The sequence below is a fragment of the Ornithorhynchus anatinus genome, chromosome X1, assembly GCF_004115215.2.
Source record: "Ornithorhynchus anatinus isolate Pmale09 chromosome X1, mOrnAna1.pri.v4, whole genome shotgun sequence".
Classification (NCBI taxonomy): domain Eukaryota; kingdom Metazoa; phylum Chordata; class Mammalia; order Monotremata; family Ornithorhynchidae; genus Ornithorhynchus; species Ornithorhynchus anatinus.
Genome location: NC_041749.1, coordinates 5,394,136 through 5,413,877, shown reverse-complemented (window position 1 = coordinate 5,413,877; position 19,742 = coordinate 5,394,136). Strand labels below are relative to the sequence as shown.

The 19,742-nt window shown below is 41.4% G+C and overlaps 1 protein-coding gene across 1 annotated transcript in view; it reads right to left on the bottom strand.

The window, feature by feature from the left end:
• The window catches only part of PXDN (peroxidasin), a 111,656-nt gene that overhangs the window by 49,108 nt on the left and 42,806 nt on the right, over positions 1-19,742 (bottom strand). Inside the window, exons 3-8 of the mRNA XM_039910146.1 lie at positions 19,113-19,251; positions 18,335-18,406; positions 11,024-11,095; positions 5,629-5,700; positions 5,172-5,243; positions 1,389-1,558 (exon numbers count right to left, since the gene is read on the bottom strand). Of these exons, the coding sequence (XP_039766080.1) occupies positions 1,389-1,558; positions 5,172-5,243; positions 5,629-5,700; positions 11,024-11,095; positions 18,335-18,406; positions 19,113-19,251 (597 nt within the window). The remainder of the gene's footprint in view (positions 1-1,388; positions 1,559-5,171; positions 5,244-5,628; positions 5,701-11,023; positions 11,096-18,334; positions 18,407-19,112; positions 19,252-19,742) is intronic.

Sequence of the window (19,742 nt, the reverse complement as noted above, 5' to 3'; positions counted from 1 at the left end):
ACTACCCATCTTCTTTGGGAACCAGAAGTTTGGGGCTTGGAAAATTCTAGACTCACCTTGGCTTATCTTTAGGAATCCAGACCAGAGATGATTGGGGCCCGGTTGGACTTACTAGAGTTCTGCTGATGGAAATGGACCCTCTCCCCCTCTTTCCTCACACTCCAGCGTAATCAGTGTGGAATTTATTGGCCTCTTACTGCGTGAGGAACATTGTACTAACTCTTGGGAGAATAAACTAGAAAGCCAACTTGGCTCAATTTACAGGTGAAACCACAGGTTGGGACTGAAATTGCCTTGGACTTGTAATGGGTGAAAGTCAAGACTGAGGCTTTAAGTAAGATCCCTGATACCAAAATAATGTTGCTCAAAAACAAGGCCAGGCTCTTCGCCCATTTTAGCAATGAATAACAAAGACCCATCTTAAAATAGCCTGATCATTTGAATTGTGTTTTTCATTTTGAAGCATCCCTTATTTGGGGATGATCAATTTGAATCAGAAGTAGAAATGATACTAATAATAATAATAATGTTGGTATTTGTTAAGTGCTTACTATGTGCAGAGCACTGTTCTAAGCGCTGGGGTAGACACAGGGGGATCAGGTTGTCCCACGTTGGCTCACAGTCTTAATCCCCATTTTACAGATGAGGGAACTGAGGCACAGAGAAGTTAAGTGACTTGCCCACAGTCACACAGCTGACAAGTGGCAGAGCCGGGATTCCAACTCATGAGTCCTGACTCCAAAGCCCGTGCACTTTCCACTGAGCCACGCTGCTTCTAGAGCAAGGTAACAGACTAGAACCGACGCTCAAAAAGCCAAGAAAGGGATAGAGCGCAGGTCTGGGAGTCAGAATGTCAAGGGTTCTAATCTTGGCTCCACCACATGCCTGCTGTGTGTCCTTGGGGAAGTCACTTGACTTCTCTGCGCCTCAGCTCCCTCATCTATGAAATGGGGATCGAGACTGTGAGCCCCACGTGGGACAAGGACTGTGTCCAACCCGAATGGCTTGTATCCACCCCAGCGCTTAGTACATGGCCTACTGGCAAGAGCATGGGCTTGGGAGTCTGAGGTCATGGGTTCTAATCCTGGTTCCGCCACTTGTCTGCTGTGTGGCCTTGGGCAAGCCACTTAGCTTCTCCGTGCCTCGATTTCCTCATCTGTAAAATGGGATTGGGACTGTGAGCCCCACATGGGACAATCTAATTACCTTGTTTGTACCCCAGCACTTAGAACAGGGCTTGGCACATAGTCACTGATTAACAAATACCACACTTATTATTAGCAACATCATTCCCATCAGGATTGCGTTCCACTTCATGGACGGGCCTAAAAACCCCGGGCCCATTTATGAAATTTCAGGCTTAGTGCTGTCGCCAAGAAATAACTCACCACAATTAAGTTCTTCCGGAGTTATGGTTGCCAGTGCTCGTCCCTGTATCCGCCTTGGATATTCACAAGTAGCTGCTGCTTGGGCATTTCCAGATTCCGCATATTTCTTCAGCAAATCTGCCAACCAGAGGATTTCACAGTCACAATGAAGAGCATTTGAATCCAATCGCCTTTGGGAAGGAAGAGTTAGAACGGTAACTGTACGAGCGTCTGAGGACATGTCACGGGTAGGAGCCCTTGTTGGGAGCTCGTTACAAAAGCCGGTGTAACCAAAAAGATTGACTTACAGGCCCTTCCGCTCCATGATGCTGCCGGAGGGTACATTCATTCATTCATTCAATAGTATTTATTGAGCGCTTACTATGTGCAGAGCACTGTGCTAAGCACTTGGAATGTACAAATCGGTAACAGAGACAGTCCCTGCCCTTTGCCCGGTTTACAGTCTAATCGGGGGAGATGGACAGACAAGAACAATAGCAATAAATAGGATCAAGGGGATGAACACCTCAATAAAACAATAGCAAATAAATAGAATCAAGGCGATGTACATTTCATTAACAAAATAAATAGGGTGATGAAGATATATACAGTTGAGTAGACGAGTACAGTGCTGAGGGGATGGGAAGGGAGAGGGGGTGGAGTAGAGGGAAATGGGGGGAAAGGAGGGTTTAGCTGCGGAGAGGTGAAGGGGGGGTACAGGGAATAGAGGGAGAAGGGGAGCTCAGTCTGGGAAGGCCTCTTGGAGGAGGTGAGCTGTAAGTAGGGTTTTGAAGAGGAGAAGAGAATCAGTTTGGCGGAGGTGAGGAGGGAGGGCGTTCCGGGACCGCGGGAGGGTGTGGCCCGGGGGTCGACGGTGGGACGGGCGAGAACGGGGGACGGTGAGGAGGTGGGCGGCGGAGGAGCGGAGCGTGCGGGGTGGGCGGTGGAAAGAGAGAAGGGAGGAGAGATAGGAGGGGGCAAGGGGATGGAGAGCCTTGAAGCCTAGAGTGAGAAGTGTACAATCAACCAACTGATGGTATTCACTGAGCACTCACTGCGTGCAGAGCACTGTACTAAGCACTCGGAAAAGTAGACTATTGCCCTGCCCACAAGGAGTTTACATAGAACCTACAAAGTTTCACTTCATGCTGATTTAGAGGGCTAAAGCCCCCACAACTTTGGTAGACTCCTAAACTTGTTCATCCCAAGACAGTGTTTTCAATCAAGACCCCCCAAAATCAGAATTATGGTTATCTAACCCATTAGCTCTTAGAAGCCCGCCTCCCCTTCACCACCCACCCCTTCTGCTAAGATGTTAGCCCTGCCCTCAAAATTAAAATCTGGCACGCTTAGAGGGCAAAGACGGACCTTTGAGTCTCATTAGATAGCATCTTGAATCAGTGTGCGCAAGTGTGAAATGCTACTAAAATAAAACACCTTGAAATCAGTATGCGTTCCACAGTATTTTATGCCAGAATTAGGAATCCATCTTAATTATGACAATGATAGTAACAGTGGGATCGGCTAAGTGCTTACTATGTGCTAAGCACTGGGGAAGGTACAAGATAATCAAGTTGGATAATAATGGTATTTGTTAAGCGCTTACTATGTGCCGAGCACTGTTCTAAGCGCTGGGGTAGACACAGGGGAATCAGGTTGTCCCACGTGGGGCTCACAGTCTTAATCCCCATTTTACAGATGAGGTAACTGAGGCACCGAGAAGTTAAGTGACTTGCCTAAAGTCACACAGCTGACAAGTGGCCGAGCCGGGATTCGAACCCATGACTTCTGACTCCAAAGCCCGGGCTCTTTCCACTGAGCCACGCTGCTTCTCACGTTGGATACAGTCTCTTTAGCACACGGAGTTCACAGTCTGAGGTAATTTCATTTATTTGTACCAAGGTCTGCTTCCCCGACTCTAGACTGCAAGCCCATTGTGGGCAGGGAATGTGACTGCTTACTGCTGTATTATACTCTCCCAATTGCTTAGTAAAGTGCTCTGCATAGAGTAAGTGCTCAGTAAACACAATTGAATGAATAAATGAATGAGGAAGAACAGGCACTGAATCCCCAACTTTCCCAAGCTAAAGGAGGAACAATAATAATGTGCACAAATGAGAAGAGATGGGAAGATCATTTCGGCTAGTTTCCTTTATCTCCACTGAGGAGGCATTAGGAAAGGGGTTAGAGTATTGCAGAAATCACATTAATGATGACATTTCTTAAGCGCTTCATAGGGGTTAAACCCCGGGGAAGATACTGGTCTCGTGCGAACAAATCTGGGAATCTGAAGGACCTGAGTTCTAATCGCTCAATGCCACTTGTCTGCTGCGTGCCCTTAGGCAAGTCAAGTAACCTCTCTGTGTCTCCAGCTATCTCATATGCAAAATGGAGAATAAGACTGTGAGCCCCATGTGGTATGGAGACTGTATTCATTCATTCATTCATTCATTCATTCAAAAGTATTTATTGAGCGCTTACTATGTGCAGAACACTGTACTAAGCACTTGGAACGTATAAATCGGCAAGATAGAGACAGTCCCTGCCTTTTGACGGGCTTACAGTCTAATCGGGGGAGACAGACGGCCAAAAACAAGACAACTATATCCAACCTGATTAGCTCACCCCAGCGCTCAGAACAGTGCTCATCACACAGTAAGCGCTTAACAAATAATAATCATAAAAGTGGAATTTGTTAAGCGCTTACTATGTGCCGAGCACTGTTCTAAGCACTGGGGTAGATACAAGGTAATCAGGTTGTCCCACAAGGGGCTCACAGTCTTAGTCCCCATTTTACAGATGAGGTAACTGAGGCACAAAGAAGTTAAACGACTTGCCCGAAGTCACACGGCTGACAAGTGGCAGAGCGGGATTCAAACCCGCAATTTCTGACTCCCAAGCCTGGGCTCCTTCCACCAAGCCACGCTGCTTCTCTTCCATCATCCTCATCTGCTTCTCTACCATTATCATCATCATTATTTTTATTATACAAGATAATCGGATCAGATCAGAGGAAGCATTAGTCTCACATGGGGCTCATAATCTAAGTTAGAGATGGGGAAGGCATGTCTTTGAGATCTAAGCAGAACAAAAATGGTTTGAATGTAACACTCATGGCAAGAGATCAAGCATCCTACAATTTTATAGTCTCATACATGAAGTGAAACATTATGAAATGGAACATTTTATTGCACCTCAAATACATCACAATATTTTGACTGCTGAAGACAGTTGATGAAACGAGCAGTTTAAAGTGAAGTCTTTCCTCCTAATTGTTTCTCATGTGCTCCTTTTGAAATAAGATTTACCACTAAACCGGCAACATAAATCTCATTCTTCATGAACAAGAGGAGACAAACCACCTTCCTCTTTTAACAACTTTTCTGGGCAAGAAAAACCCTTCATAGTTATCGACAGATGTTGATGTCAAATAGAGAAGTAGCGTGGCTTAATGGAAACAGCCCGGGTTTGGGAGTCAGAGGTCATGGGTTCTAATCCCAGCTCCACCATGTGTCACCTGTGTGACCTCGAGCAAGTCACTTCACTTCTCTGGGCCTCAGTTCCCTCATCTCTAAAACTGGGATGAAGACTGTGAGCCCCACATGGGACAACCTGATTACCGAGTATCTACTCCATCGCTTAGAACAGTGCTTGCCACAGAGTAAGCGCTTAACGAATGCTACCATTATTATTACTAAATTGCAAATTAAAATTAAAAAAGATTGAATCCTTGCATATCACAACATACTTAAATACAACGGGATGAACAGACTTTAAAAAAAAATTGATCTCAAATTTACTTACAATCTCTTCATAGATTCCAACTGGCCAAATGTTCCAGGAACAATATGAGCTATCCTGTTGTTGTGCAAAAACCTATTAAAACAAACAACGGGTTTCAGAATTAGATCTGCTTTTATCATTAAATTGAAATATCTTTGGCATTTTGTATTGGTATCCTTTAAAAAAATACAGATTTCAATTAAGCTTGGGGACCAAAATTTGAAAATGTCATTCATTTCATTACCATTATCGTTATGTATTAGTTACCGAGCACCTATTGTCAGGCGAGCACTGCATTTTGTGCTTGGGAACGCAGAAGTCAAAAATATAGTCCCTGGCCTCAGGAGGCACACCTCATCTTTTGCTTTTGTTCTGAAGTCACTTCAATAAATACATTTTCAATATCATTTATGAAATACTGTTTGGTTTTCTGTTAGAGAGAAAAGATTTATACAGTCTTGATTTTTAAGATACTTACAGTCTTTCAAGCTTTGGAAGATGATTAAATGAATTTGGTTCCAATGTTTCTATTTGGTTAAAGTGCAGATATCTAGAACAACAAGTAACAGAATTTTTCAATCATTTTTAAAGTTATCCTTTTTACAAACAGACCAGATTTTTCATCGAAAATTTTCAAGATGATAGAAAATAATAAGTAAAATGGCACTAGATCATATATATTGTCTGACCAATAAAAAATGGGCAGGAAATTGCAATAAGAATGAAACACTAGTAAATTTGGAATAAAAGTAACATTATCTAAAATGATTTTCTGCCATGAGTAAATATTTTCAGGCAGTCTCACCCAGGATTGCTCTGTCATTGGTGTTATCAAAGTTTATAAATCTACCTGAACTATATTAAAAAATAACTGCTTGTACAGGCTTTAGGTTAATGAATTTGAAAATTAATATGTCAGCATCCTACAAATCAAGTATAATGACTATCAAATGGATTTCACTATATTTTTAGACAACACAATGGCTCTACGAGGTCAGTTTTTCAAGTGCTTTTAACCAGCTGAGGAACCGAGTGCATTTTTTCTGAAAGGAATGAACATAAATCACCATAACTGTGCACGACTTGACAGTCCCTTTACTCATTCCGAAGACCTTTCGGAACACTGGAAACAAAGCAGTCCATTTAGAACACACACGCTTGAAATCACCTGTGGTCTTGGCTCAAGACTTTTAACGATTTTTCAGCACATGGACCGGGTTCAAGCCCTAGAAAAACATCAAATTCATTTTTCCCTCCTTCTTCGCCTTCTACGTCTCGAGGCCAAGATTTTGATCATTCAGTTTAAATTTTTCAGAATGGATCGTAAGGGTTTCCGAGACGACTTAGTTTCTCACCGTATGAACCTGACTGCACAAGCATCACTGGACTATTGTATTTGTCTCTTTCTGCTCCTCTGTATCCTATTGTCACTATTTCTAGGACACAGAATTCCCCAAAACTACGAGACCCACGGAAGACACCCACGGTCAAGGAAAATTTTACAGGTCAACTAGGGGGATAGAATAACTCCCGGTGAAAGTATCCACCAGACTGTTGGCTGTTCATCGAGCTGCTGAGGAAGCAGCACGGCCTAGTGGATAGAGCACGAACCTGGGAGTCAGAAGGACCTGGGTTCTAATATCTCGGCTCCTCCATTTGCCTAATGTGTGACCTTGGGCAAGTTACTTTACTTCTCTGTGGCTCAGTTTTCTCATCTGTGAAATGGAAATCAAGACAGTGAACTCTATGTGGGACATGGATTGTGTCCAACCCTAATTAGCTTCTATCTACCCCAGTGTTTCGTACAGTGCCTGACACACAGTAAGAACTTCGCAAACAATAGCTAACGCTCACTGCTCACTACTAACGATGTTAGTTTAATCAGAACCAACTATCTGCAAAAAACAGCTAGGCTGTGTGTTTATGGACCCCTTCTTTATTTTGTACTTCTCCAGTGCTTAGTACAGTACATTGCACCCAATAGGTGTTCAATAAATCATTCTACCCCAGAGCAGATTCAATCCCCCAGGAAATAAAAATGCCTTTGCTACCAGGGGTCCAAAAGATGGGGTAGATAGGGCTGGCCAGACTTTTTGAGGTGCCTAGGATTAGAGCAGACATCTTGGGCCTGGCTGAATAAGCCAGTAATTTCCAGTCTCGAGACCAGGATCCCTCCACCCAGGGTTTTGGAGGCTTCTGTTTCCCCAGTTAGAGAGATTTCAGTAATCATGAATCTTGAAGACATCTCAAAATGTCAACTGATCTGATGTTTCCCAAATGCTATACTGGAGTGTAGTCAAGTGGCTTCAAGGGAAAGTGTGAAAAATTGGGTTCTGCCATCTTTAATTTCACTGCATAAAATGGCTGTTCTCCACGATCCTGTAATATCAAAATGGTGACAACCAGATTTAGAGATCTCAGCTCCAAGACAAGAACATATCAAGATCAAGACCATGCAGGAGTGATAGCACCAGTGAGCCCTCATATTGAAAAATTGGGCGATAATAATCTAGCTCATATTCCGACCTCCACCTAGCACCTATAACTTAAGCACCATAGTAAGTGCTTAACAAATACTATAATTATTATCATTAGGCAAAAGAGTTTGGCGAATATTCTATTTTTTCAGTATTACTCATCACCCCTTTGAAAAACCAACTAACTTTTCTCTCACAATCAAAGAAACTCTGAGGGATGCTTCAAATAGATTTGCTACAATTTCCATTACTTTTACCTTATTCAAAGCTCTCTAAAGGCAGGGAATCTCTAGGCTCTATTTTCTTTCAAAGCAATCTCACAAGTATCTAAAGACTACTATTTAATCTCCTTATGCCTCTTCTCCTGACTAAACAATCCCAACTCTTTCATGCCTGGAATCTATTTTTCATCTCTTTAAACACTGCCATTTTAGTTTTGGAACGCTATTCAATTTATCCACATTTTACTTTGAACATAAAACACTACTCAAGTTTTAAAAAGGCAAAAGAGAATTTAAATTGACCCTAACTTGTTTCAATTTAAGCTGAAAGGCAAAAAAAGGAGATTTATAGTTGGATTCAAACCAAAGACAAAACCTAAAATGCAAACATGCAAATAAGAATAAAAATGTATATATCTAAAGCAATACATTCACTAGTTCTACCACCAAGAGGTATACAGAACAATAAAAAAGGTGTTCCTTTATCTGCCCAGCAGGAATGGTGATTTTTGCTGGCTGAGTAGCCATCTACAAGGCAGGTGTTAAGCTTATAATCCTCAAATCATAAATTAAAACAAAAATTAACTTTAAAAAAAATCTATTCCTCCCAATCAAAATACAAAACAAGGAATTATCAACTCTTCATCCTTTTCCCATCCAAACTATGTCTTCACCGTGATTTTTCTCATTACTTAGTCAGCATCACCATCCTTCCTGTCTCACCTTGGCGGTATTCTTGAGTCCTCTCTCTCATTCAACCCACATATTCAACTTATCACTAAATTCTGTCGGTTCAACATTCACAATATCTCTAAAGTCTGCCATTTCCTCTCCATCCAAATAGTTACCATGTTAATCCAAGCATTTATCCTATCCTGACTTGATTACTGCATCAGCCTCCTTGCTGACCTCCCTGCCTTCTGTCTCTCCCCACTGCAGTCCATACTTCACTCTGCTGCCCAGATCATTTTTCTCCAAAAACATTCGGTCCAGGTTTCCCCACTCCTCAAGAACCTCCAGTGGTTGCCCATCCACCTCTGCATCAAACAGAAATTCCTTGCCATCTACTTTGAAGCAAACAATCACCTTGCCCCCTCCTACCTCACTCTGCTACTCCTCTATTACACCCCAGCCTGCACACTTCAGTCCTCTAATGACAGCCTACTTATTGTATCTCGATCTCATCTATCTCGCTGCCAACCGCTCGCCCATGTGCTGCCTCTGGCCTGGAAAACCCTCCTTCCTCATAACACAGACAATGACTCTTCCCCTCTTCAAGCCTTAGTGATGGCACATCTCCAAGAGACCTCCCCTAAATCCTTAATTCCTTTTCTCCCACTCCCTGTTGCATCACCCTGATTCTCTCCATTTAATTCACCTTCCTCCCTCTCAACCCCGCATGACTTGTGTACACATCTGTAATTTACTGATATTAATGTAAGTGCTCAATAAATATTACTGATGAACTGACAGTCTTTCATTTTAGTTAAGATCACTAGTCAGGTAGCAAACTTCAAAAACTGGCTTAAACCTGGCATTTCGACAAATTGCAAAATACCTTTACTGGTGTGTACTTTCTTCCAAGTCAACATTATACAAACAAAAAAATCTACTTTTTCGCTTTAAGTGAACAATACATCTATTCTGGGTTTAACCAACAGTTCATATAGCTTAGTTTCTTCCTTTTGACACTAGTAACAGGATGCTTGGGTGAATAATATTAATCCCTGGCATTTATTTGTACATTTGCTATGTGCAGAGCACTGTAGTATACTCTTGGGAGCTGTACATTACAACAGAATGGACACATTCCCTGCCCAGAATGGACTTACAGTCTAGAGGAAACAATACGATCGCTTCCGTCTTTATTATCCATCCTAAAGATTGGGAACAAACCATATAACATCCCTACCTTTTCCCTCTGCATCTCCAACCTTTCTCATTTCCATTAAGCTTCCTTGATCCACAGTACTACCTCAAACTAACACACAACATAGAAAATGATGTACCAGAGAATTACCAGCTGATGCCTGTATATTGTAGGTAAACAGTAAGTGGTAAAGAGGGAGGGTGTTTTCAGTTCAGTATGAGCTAGTACTTTTAGGAAGGCAGTTCATTTTCTTAAAAGTGTAATTACCTAAACTATATTTTTCCTTTTCTCTCATAGCAAAATCTTTACATGGCTGTGGATTAGAAGAATCGGTATATATGTCTACTTAAACATATCCTATATTGGCACAGAGCTGTTTCTGGTTCTTATATTGATAATAATAATAGTAATCGTGGTATTTGTTAAGTGCTTACTATGTGCCAAGCATTGTTTTAAGTGCTGGGATAGTCAGATAGAAATCAGGTTGGGCACAGTCCAGTCCCACATGGGGCTCAGAGTCTTAATCCCCATTTTACAGATGAAGTAACTGAGGCCCAGAGAAGTAAAGTGACCTGCCCAAGACCACACAGCAGACAAGGGGGCAGAGCTGGGATTAGAACCCACATCTTCTGACTCCTGGGACTGTACTTTTTCCACTAGGCCGTGTTACTGCACAGTGATTTAGAAAGCATGTACTAGAGTGTGCTGTGTCCTGGTTAAATGAGGCGTGACCTACTCAGCTCCAAATAAATAATTTCACATGCAGCTACAACAATCTTCACGTATTTTCATTTCACATTTATACAGAAGATCTGTCAGCCGGGAGACACAAACCCGAGCTTCAGAAGATGATGATGATAGATAACTGGGAGGAAACAAAATTCATTTACTAGACATAGAGATCCCCCAGTAAAATTTGACGGACTCCACATGGTGTTTGAGTGTGACAGTTCTGTCACTGCCAGGGGTTGGAAGGTCAATTAACTAGAATGTTCTGAGGGAAAAATACAAAAGTTCTGGGATGGCATTCATCTGAATTTAAAGGACAACAGTTGGGAAAGGTCACTACGGTCACCTTGCTTTCATCGAAGTATCACATCACGGATTAGGAGCCCAGGACAGAAAGCTCAATTTCCACCTTTCCTCCTCTTCATGCACACAGTCGCAGGCCTGACAACTGTCCGATCGAGCGGAGACATGCATGGCATGCAAGCAGCAGACACCGTTCAAGGCATGCACTATTCCCCCAAAAGGCAACTGAGCAGACCGTGGGACACTTCAGCACAGATGAGAAAGGCCACTTACAGTTGTTCTAGAGAGACAAGTCCCTTAAATGCTTGCCTGTCAATTGATTGGATTTCATTCTTGTACAAATAGCTGAAACAAGAAACATTCGGGAATATTAGTTCACAAACAAAAGCAAAATGAAGGTGGGAAAAGAAGAAGTTGACGCGTGAAGACAGCTTTAAAAAAACTGATAACTGTATTAGAAAACAAACAAAACATTTACAACCAAGTATCGCTCTTAGGGGTGACACCCTGCTCTTGGCCAGCAGCAGGAAACAATCACAAATACAAACACCAACAAAAAGCATCTATCTTGGCATTTCCCTCCTGTCACCTCCCACTTCATACTACTCTTTCAATTCACCATCTCCCACCCTCACAACTTAATTAAGGTCCGCCTCCCTCGATGGAAGAAATCCCTAGACTCATTCTGAGTACTTATGACTGAGCTAAAGCTTGAATTTGGTCAACTTCTTCACCAGATTGACTTAGGAGAGAGTTGCTTCAGCCCTTTTCTCCACATCCATGAAATGGGAATGAAATACAAATGGCAAAATGTATAAGTGACTACAGTTTACTGTGAGCCAGCTTGTAAACATTTATTTAATAAAGGTGAATGTATTCTGACACAACCAGTTCCTCTCCTCTGCTGTCCTCAAATCACCATCTTCCCTAAGTACCGGTGAGGATTTAAACAACTGCAAAGCACTGGGAATTACCTAATCTATTCGTTGAAGAAAACATTCAAAATGATGGATTTGATTACATTCATTCAATTGTATTTATTGAGCGCTTACTATGTGCACAGCACTGGACTAAGTGCTTGGAATGGACAATTCGTTCCCCCTTCCCTCCCTCTTCCACCTCTTCCTCCCCCTCCCGGTCCTGGCCCCTTCCCCCCCCAGCCCGTCACCCTCACTCTATACCTGTACTTCTAGCAAAGACACTCCCTAAATGCAATTAATATCCAATGCATCTATTTTTAAATAGAAGCTTCAACATTCAGATGTGCATTTATAACTTCCAGGTAGATAAATTTCATGTTGGCAGTAGAGTTCTAAATTCAACCCTATCCTTTCGGCAATCGAGTAGTACACAAATACATAAGGAAGCATCAGAGATCCATAGCTGCTCAGGTACTTATGGATCTTTCATGCATATGTACAAATGCAGATAGATACAAATTTCCCTTCCCAAATTTGCAGGGGATCAGAGGATTAGATTCCTGTTATTATGTCCAGTTGTCAAAGCAAAAAAAATTAGGAGAGTCTCCACACTGGGTGAAATTCAGAAAGGTAATGACGCCCTCCCTCCCGCAAAAAACAACAACAGAAAAAAACATTTAAGGTCTTTGTTACACATTAAGGAATTACACACACACACACATACACACACATGCCACACACATATGCACACACACACATATGCACACACACACACGTATATACATTAAATTTCTATATGTATACATATGAAGTTACGATTACTATGAGAGCCATGCTACCAACAGTCCAATCACAGAATTTGTGTTGTGTCAATCTCTGAATTCAAGGAACACTTAAATGAAAGGTAATTTAAGACCATCACTTTTCACTCAAGTTTTCACTTGCCCGATTGATCAATTACTCTGAAGAAAATTAAGTTGAATATTTTCCCTCCTATTTTCCTGTTAAACTCACTTTACACTTAAAAAAAAAAAAAAAAAGCCCAGCTCTGTAGCCCACGCTCTGGAATTCTTTTTCCAGACCCTAACTGTGCAAATGCTAGCGCACTCGGCACTTTAAATTTTCAAAACAAAGGAAAAGTTAGTCAATAGAATTGTAGTTCATATACACTGATTTAAATCTTGCCTTTTTATATTTAATACATATCTCTAAGGATGTAGGTTAATGAACTTTATGGATAAATATGTCTTGCTCACTACGTGCAGAGTACATACTTGAACCTACAGCCTTGAATCACTGAATATATTTATTGCATAGTTTCCTCTAAAGGATAAAGACCCCTGTCCAAAATGTGGAAGACCACTCGGATAAATAGTCATTAAACCTTTAAACATAGGAATCTAGTTACAATACTTATCTTTTTGTAACTAAACCAACTTTGAAAACTAGCTGAAGTATTTTTAAATTTAAAAAATGTGAAATTTGGGAATACATGAGTCACAGAAAATTAGATGTCTAACTCCAGCCAAATGCAACTAAAAGGGAAATGCCCATGAGGTTCAACTTTCAAAACTTTCTAAAATTAAGAAATGGAATTTTCAAATACGAGTTAGCACATTTCAGAGCAGCCGAGAAATGAGCACAATGTTTGTTTTTTTTTTTAACAATTTCTAAGTCGTTTCTTTAAAAGGAATAATTCTACAGAGACCTTGCAATATCCCTAGAGAGCTGAATATTGTTTCTTACTTTGGAAATAAATACAAGACCTACTTAAATTTGGGGGAGGGGGCTATCTATCTGAAATCAGTGATTAAGAAGAATCTCAAAAAGTGCTGTGAACTAAAAAGAATAGAAATCTACTTCCCAGCTATTCAGTAGTAGAAGTCAACTTCACTGAGACGCATGGAAAATAATTATAAGTGATTGACAAAACGTAACTTGTTCAATACGAAGTCTCATGACATATAGTGATTACCTTTATAGTTAGGTCAACTTTTTGCCCAACTCTTCATTCATAGAACACTGAGAAAATTGGCATTACGATGAAGATACCAAAAAAGTAGAGGGGAGTTGGTTCCTTTCCAGATTCACTGACAAAGACAAGATGGTGGGCCAGGATAGGGAGGTTGGCCAGAGATTGGAATGAAGGGGAGATAATTCAGTCATTCATTCAATCATTCAGTTGCATTTCTTGAGCGCTTACTGTGTGCAGAGCACTCTACTATGCGCTTGGAAAGTTCAATTCAGCAACAGGGACAATTCTTACCCTCAACAGGCTCACAGTCTAGAAAATGGACCCAAGATGGGAACGGGTAATGCACATCAAAGGGACAAGGCTAGGGCAAGGTTAGGCCAGAGATGGCATGCCGGGCTTACCAGAGAAAGTATCATTGCCAGTTAAAAATTAAATTCATTCATTCATTTAATAGTATTTATTGAGCACTTACTATGTGCAGAACACTGTACTAAGCGCTTGGAATGTAGAATTCGGCAACAGATGGAGACAATCCCTGCCCAAGGACGGGCTTACAGTCTAGAAAGGGGAGATTATAAATTAAACACATACCTATCTCGTCAAATCAATACAGAATACGGGAAGCAGCATACTCCTGTGGAAAGAGTACAGGCCTGGGAGTCAGAGGACCTGGGTTCTAATTCAGGCTCTTCACTGACTTGCTGTGTGAACTTGGGAAAGTTGCCTAACTTCTCTGTGCCTCCGTTTCCTCAGTTGTAAAATGGGGTTTCATTTGAGATCCACATGGGACCTGATTATCTTTTACCTACCCCAATGCTTAGTACAGTGCTTGACACAAACTGATTGCTTAATTCCTCAATTATCATTATAATTATTAAATCAACAAATAAATACCAAAATGACAAAAAAATCTTTGCACAAAGGAGTCATATAACAGGCTTCTTTGTTAGGTTTAAGTGAAATTTCCATATAGAAGCTGATAAATGATAAATGAGATTTCATTGAAGAATGATCCTATAAATCAGTAAGTTATATCTGGCTGGCTGTTTATATTCTTATTTGTTAAAAGTAAGTGCCCCAAAACAAAGGCGTAATTATGCACTACTGCCAAGAGATGGCTAATTTGGAGCTGAAATGATTTGTTGGACATTTTTCTTTAGAAATATGGTGTTTAGTTTACAGTGAAACACTCTATCTTGAACTTCAGATGCTGCCTTATCCTTCAACCACTTTCATATTTAATCCATGAGATTTATTGAGTACTTCCTTGGTGCACAACCCTGTATTAAGCAGTTGGGAGAGTCCAACAGAACAGAGTTGGTAGAAATATTCCCTAGCCATATTCATGTTATCATCTCTAACTTCTCAAGTGTGGGGCTTGTAACCTATATCCCAAAGAAACAAAAGAAATGATGAAAATGGAAATAAATCATAGAAGGAGAAGGTAAAATTAGAGATGCATTCATTCCAATACAAAGATGTAAGGCCAAGCCCTGACAATGACCATAAAGATATTGTGAAGGACATTTTTGAGGGAGAAAGTTCTTTAAGTCATTGGTTTACGTAACTGAAGTAAAGATTTGAAAGGCAGGGCCAACCTGAGCTTCAATTTTCTCAGTGGTTGCAATGTACCTTGGAAAAATTCCACAATTCCACAAAAGTTGAGAAGCTGTGTGGCCTATTCATTCATTCAATAATATTTATTGAGAGCTTACTATGTGCAGAGCACTATACTAAGCACTTGGAATGTACAAATAGGTAACAGAGACAGTCCCTGCCCTTTGAAGGGCTTACAGTCTAATCAGGGGAGACGGACAGACAAGCACAATAGCAATAAACAGGATCGAGGGGATGAACATCTCATTAATACAATAGCAAATAAATAGAATCAAGGTGATGTACATCTCATTAACAAAATAAATAGGGTAATGAATATATAATAATAATAATGTTGGTATTTGTTAAGCGCTTACTATGTGCCGAGCACTGTTCTAAGCGCTGGGGTAGACATAGGGGAATCAGGTTGTCCCACGTGGGGCTCACAGTCTTAATCCCCATTTTACAGATTAGGGAACTGAGGCACAGAGAAGTTAAGTGACTTGCCCACAGTCACACAGCCGACAAGTGGCAGAGCTGGGATTCGAACTCATGAGCCCTGACTCCAAAGCCCATGCTCTTTCCACTGAGCCACGCTGCTTCTCTATATACACAGTTGAGTGGACGAGTACAGTGCTGAGGGGATGGGAAAGGAGAGGGGGAAGAGCAGAGGGAAAGGGGGGAAAAGAGTGCTTAGCTGAGGAGAGGTGGGGGCGGGTAGAGGGAGCAGAGGGAAAAGGGATAAAGCACCAGTCTGGGAGTCAGAAGGACCTAGGTTCTAAACTCAGCCTTGCCACTTTTCAGCTTTGACCTTGGGCAAGTCACTTCAATATGCCTCAGTTACCTGTAAAATGGGATGAAAACTGTGCACCCCATGTGGGGCAGAGACTGTGTCCAGCCTGATCACCACACACCTACCCCAGGGCCTAGAATGGTGCCTGGTACATAGTAAGTGCTTAATAAATACCATGAAAAAAGAAAGTAGTTCTGGATCGATCTGGAATGGATCCCAATCCTAGGAGACCTAGACCAATTCTGGAGATAAATTCCAGACCAGAACTCATTGCTGCCCCAGGGAGACACTAACAACCAAGACATATCCTTAGCCAACGTCATATTCATTCATTCACACATTCACACAATCATATTTGTTGAGGGCTTACTGTGTGCAGAGCACTTTACTAAGTGTTTGCGAGAATAAAATACAATACATATATGACTAAAGTCCACCCTCAGAGTTTCCATTGACGATCTGTGGTCATTTCCTGGGCTATTGAAGTGCCTGGCCCTGTGAGTGACTCAGTTAACCATTGTCCTGTTCACAGAATACATTCAAGTGTCAAGTTGAAAACAACTGTGGTGATCACACTACAACTTCTAAAGACTTCAAATAAAGAGAAAGTCTCCTCGCTGGTATCAACCTATAAAAAAGACCCTTCATCACCACAGATGAACACAACCACGGCAATGATCAGCTGGGCAGATCTAAAATGCCAAACTGGACAACAGGGTACCAGGTGGTTGGGAGTGGGGTAAAAAAAGCAGTATTGCCAAGGGAATAGAGCCTGGGTGTCCAAAGGACCTGCATTCTAATCCTGGCTCCGCCATTGTACTGCTGTGCCCTGGGGCAAATCACTTCCCTTCTCTGTGCCTCAGTTACCTCACCTGTAAAATGGGGATAAAGACTGTGAGCCCCGTGTGGGACAGGGACTGTGTCCAACGCATTTATCTTGTACCTACCCCAGCACTTAGAACAGTGTCTGGCCATAGTAGGAGCTTAGAAAACACCACTATTATCATTATTATTATTTGGGACAGGGTTTCTGTCCAACCTGATTTAATTGTATCTACCCCAGCGCTTACTACAGTGGTAAATTCTTAACAAATACTATAAAAAAGGGCTTTCACTATGGTGGGCGCATGTAGGTGTGGATATCTTGGGTGCTTTCAAATACCCAACCTTCAACACAAAGTTGGGTAGGATGAATTTGGGACCTAGTGGTCTCCACCATGAATCTAGTTCCCAGGATTTCTGGGGGTCTGTGGAGAGAGAGGAATGGAGGAAGAGAAGGAAGTCTGATCGGAGGGGTCGAGTGGGGAAGAGTGGAAACACCAGGCATATCAAGTTGATGGTCAGATGCCAAGATGATCTCATCGGCACAGCCTCAGGCCAAACGTATTCAGTCAGCACTTACTGTGTGCACAGCACTCTACTGAGTGCTTGGGAGAATACGATATAACGGAGCTGGAAGACACATTCCTCACCCACAACCAGAAGCAGTTTTGACTAATGGTTAGAGCATGGGCCACAGAAGGACCTGGGTTCTAATCCCAGTTTCGCCACTTCTCTGCTGGGTGACCTTGGACAAGTCACTTTATTCTCTGGGCCTCAGTTAACCTCATCTGTAAAATGACGATTAAGACAATAAGCCCCCTGTGGGACATGGACTGCGTCCAACTTGATTAGCTTGCATCTACTCCAGTGCTTAGTATAAAGTAAGCACTTAACAAATAAACTCATTATGGGCAGAGACGTGTCTGTAATTTCTCTTACATTCTCCCAAGTGCTTAGAACAGTGCTCTGCACATAGAACATGCTCAATAATTACTACTGATTGACTACAAAAAAACCCCCAAACGAGCCTACAGTCTCAGATAATAATAATAATAATAATAATGGTATTTGTAAAGCATTTATCATGTTCCAGGCATTGAACTAAGTAATGGGGTAAATATGAGCAAATCGGGTTGGACACAGTTCCGGCCCGATGTGGGGCTCACAGTCTCAATCCCCTTTGTGCAGATGAGGTATTTGAGGCTCAGTGAAGTGACTTGACCAAGGTCACACAGCAGACACGTGGTGGAAGCGGGAATTTGAACCCATGACCTTCTGCCTCCCAGGTCCATGTTCTATCTGCTATGCCATGCTGCTTCAAGATACTGGAGCAGTCCTATTCTCCTGCAGCAGAGGGAAAGACTGTCAGGGAAACTTAAAATAGTAGCCTAGGTCTTGGTAACTACAGCCACGAAAGCTCGGAATATTGAATCGATGGATATTGCCCTATTTGGGTGATAAAATAGTAAATAACTTACAGATATTTTAAATTTTCCAGGTCTTCAAAGGCTCCACTAGGTATTCTCTGAATTTGATTGTTGTTCAGAAGGCTAAAAAGAAATGAAAATGACCATTCATTTTCTAAAAACTACAAAAATGAAAGAACATAATGTAAAACACTAAATTCTTAATGTAAATTAGAAGTTTAGACCAACCTGATTAGCTTTGATCTACCCCAGCGCTTAGTACAAGTGTTTGGCACATAACAAGCGCTTAAACACCACAGTCTTTTTTAGTATTATTACTATTAAAATGACCAGTCATATTTCTCATAATTATGAGGACTGAATTCATTTTTATCACGCAACACTTTCTCAACCCAAATTGCAAAAGAAAATACTGTGTTCCCAATGCATTCATCACAGCACCTAGAGTCAGTATAGTTGACTTATCTTTGTGGGGCGGGCAAAGGGAATCCAGTGTGGTTAGCAATTTACAATTGTACTCAAGCAAAACATTCAATTCCCTCTATGAACTCAGTCTGCGGGTTAACAATTTCCTGGTTTACTGCAGCTTTGGGAATAGATATTAAACCTCTGATTGGACACGCTAGGCTATGTACATTTCATGTTCTCACACTGAAGCTTCATCAAATTTTATGGTTGGCCTAATTTTGACCCATCACTTTCATTGTACTTAACGAAGGCCACATATACATTATTGCTTATTACTAGACACTAAAAACTAGTATTTACTGAAATCAGATCTATGAAATTTTTTAAAATCTTTACTTAAAAAAAGACACATTTCACTTACAGTGTATTTAAATTTTTAAGCTGCTTAAATGCTCCGGGCTGGATCTCTCTAATTCTATTAAAGCGCAGATCCCTGTGGAGGAAAAAAAGAGGGGAAAAAAGAAAATCAACGTTGTGGAAAAGGGCACAGTTGATTATCACTTTTAAAGTAGCCTCCCGTCATATATGCAATTAACACTACTTGTGTTTGAAAATTCATAATCACGCAATTGACTTTATCACGATCCGTTACAACAAGGAAATAGTGTGGACATCTGCTATGAAACTGAATGTGTCGGTTTAGTAAAGAAAGGAAAATTGACAATTTTCACAACTCTCAAAGAAACAGATACACCAAATCTAGTCTCTTGTGCCAACTCCTCAAATTAACCTGAGTTGTTTGATTATTGGAATTAAGTTTAGAGAAAGAGTGTGAGCTAGTGGAAAGGGCATGGGCCTGGTAGTCAAAAGGACCTGGGTTCTAATCCGACTCCACCACATGTCTGCTGGGTGACCTTGGGCAAGTCCCTCTACTTCTCTATGCCTCAGTTGTAAAATGGAGATGACAGATCCATGTGGGACATGGACTGTGTCCAAGAGGATTACCTTGTATCTACCCAGCAAACACAGTAAGTGTGTAACAAATAACATG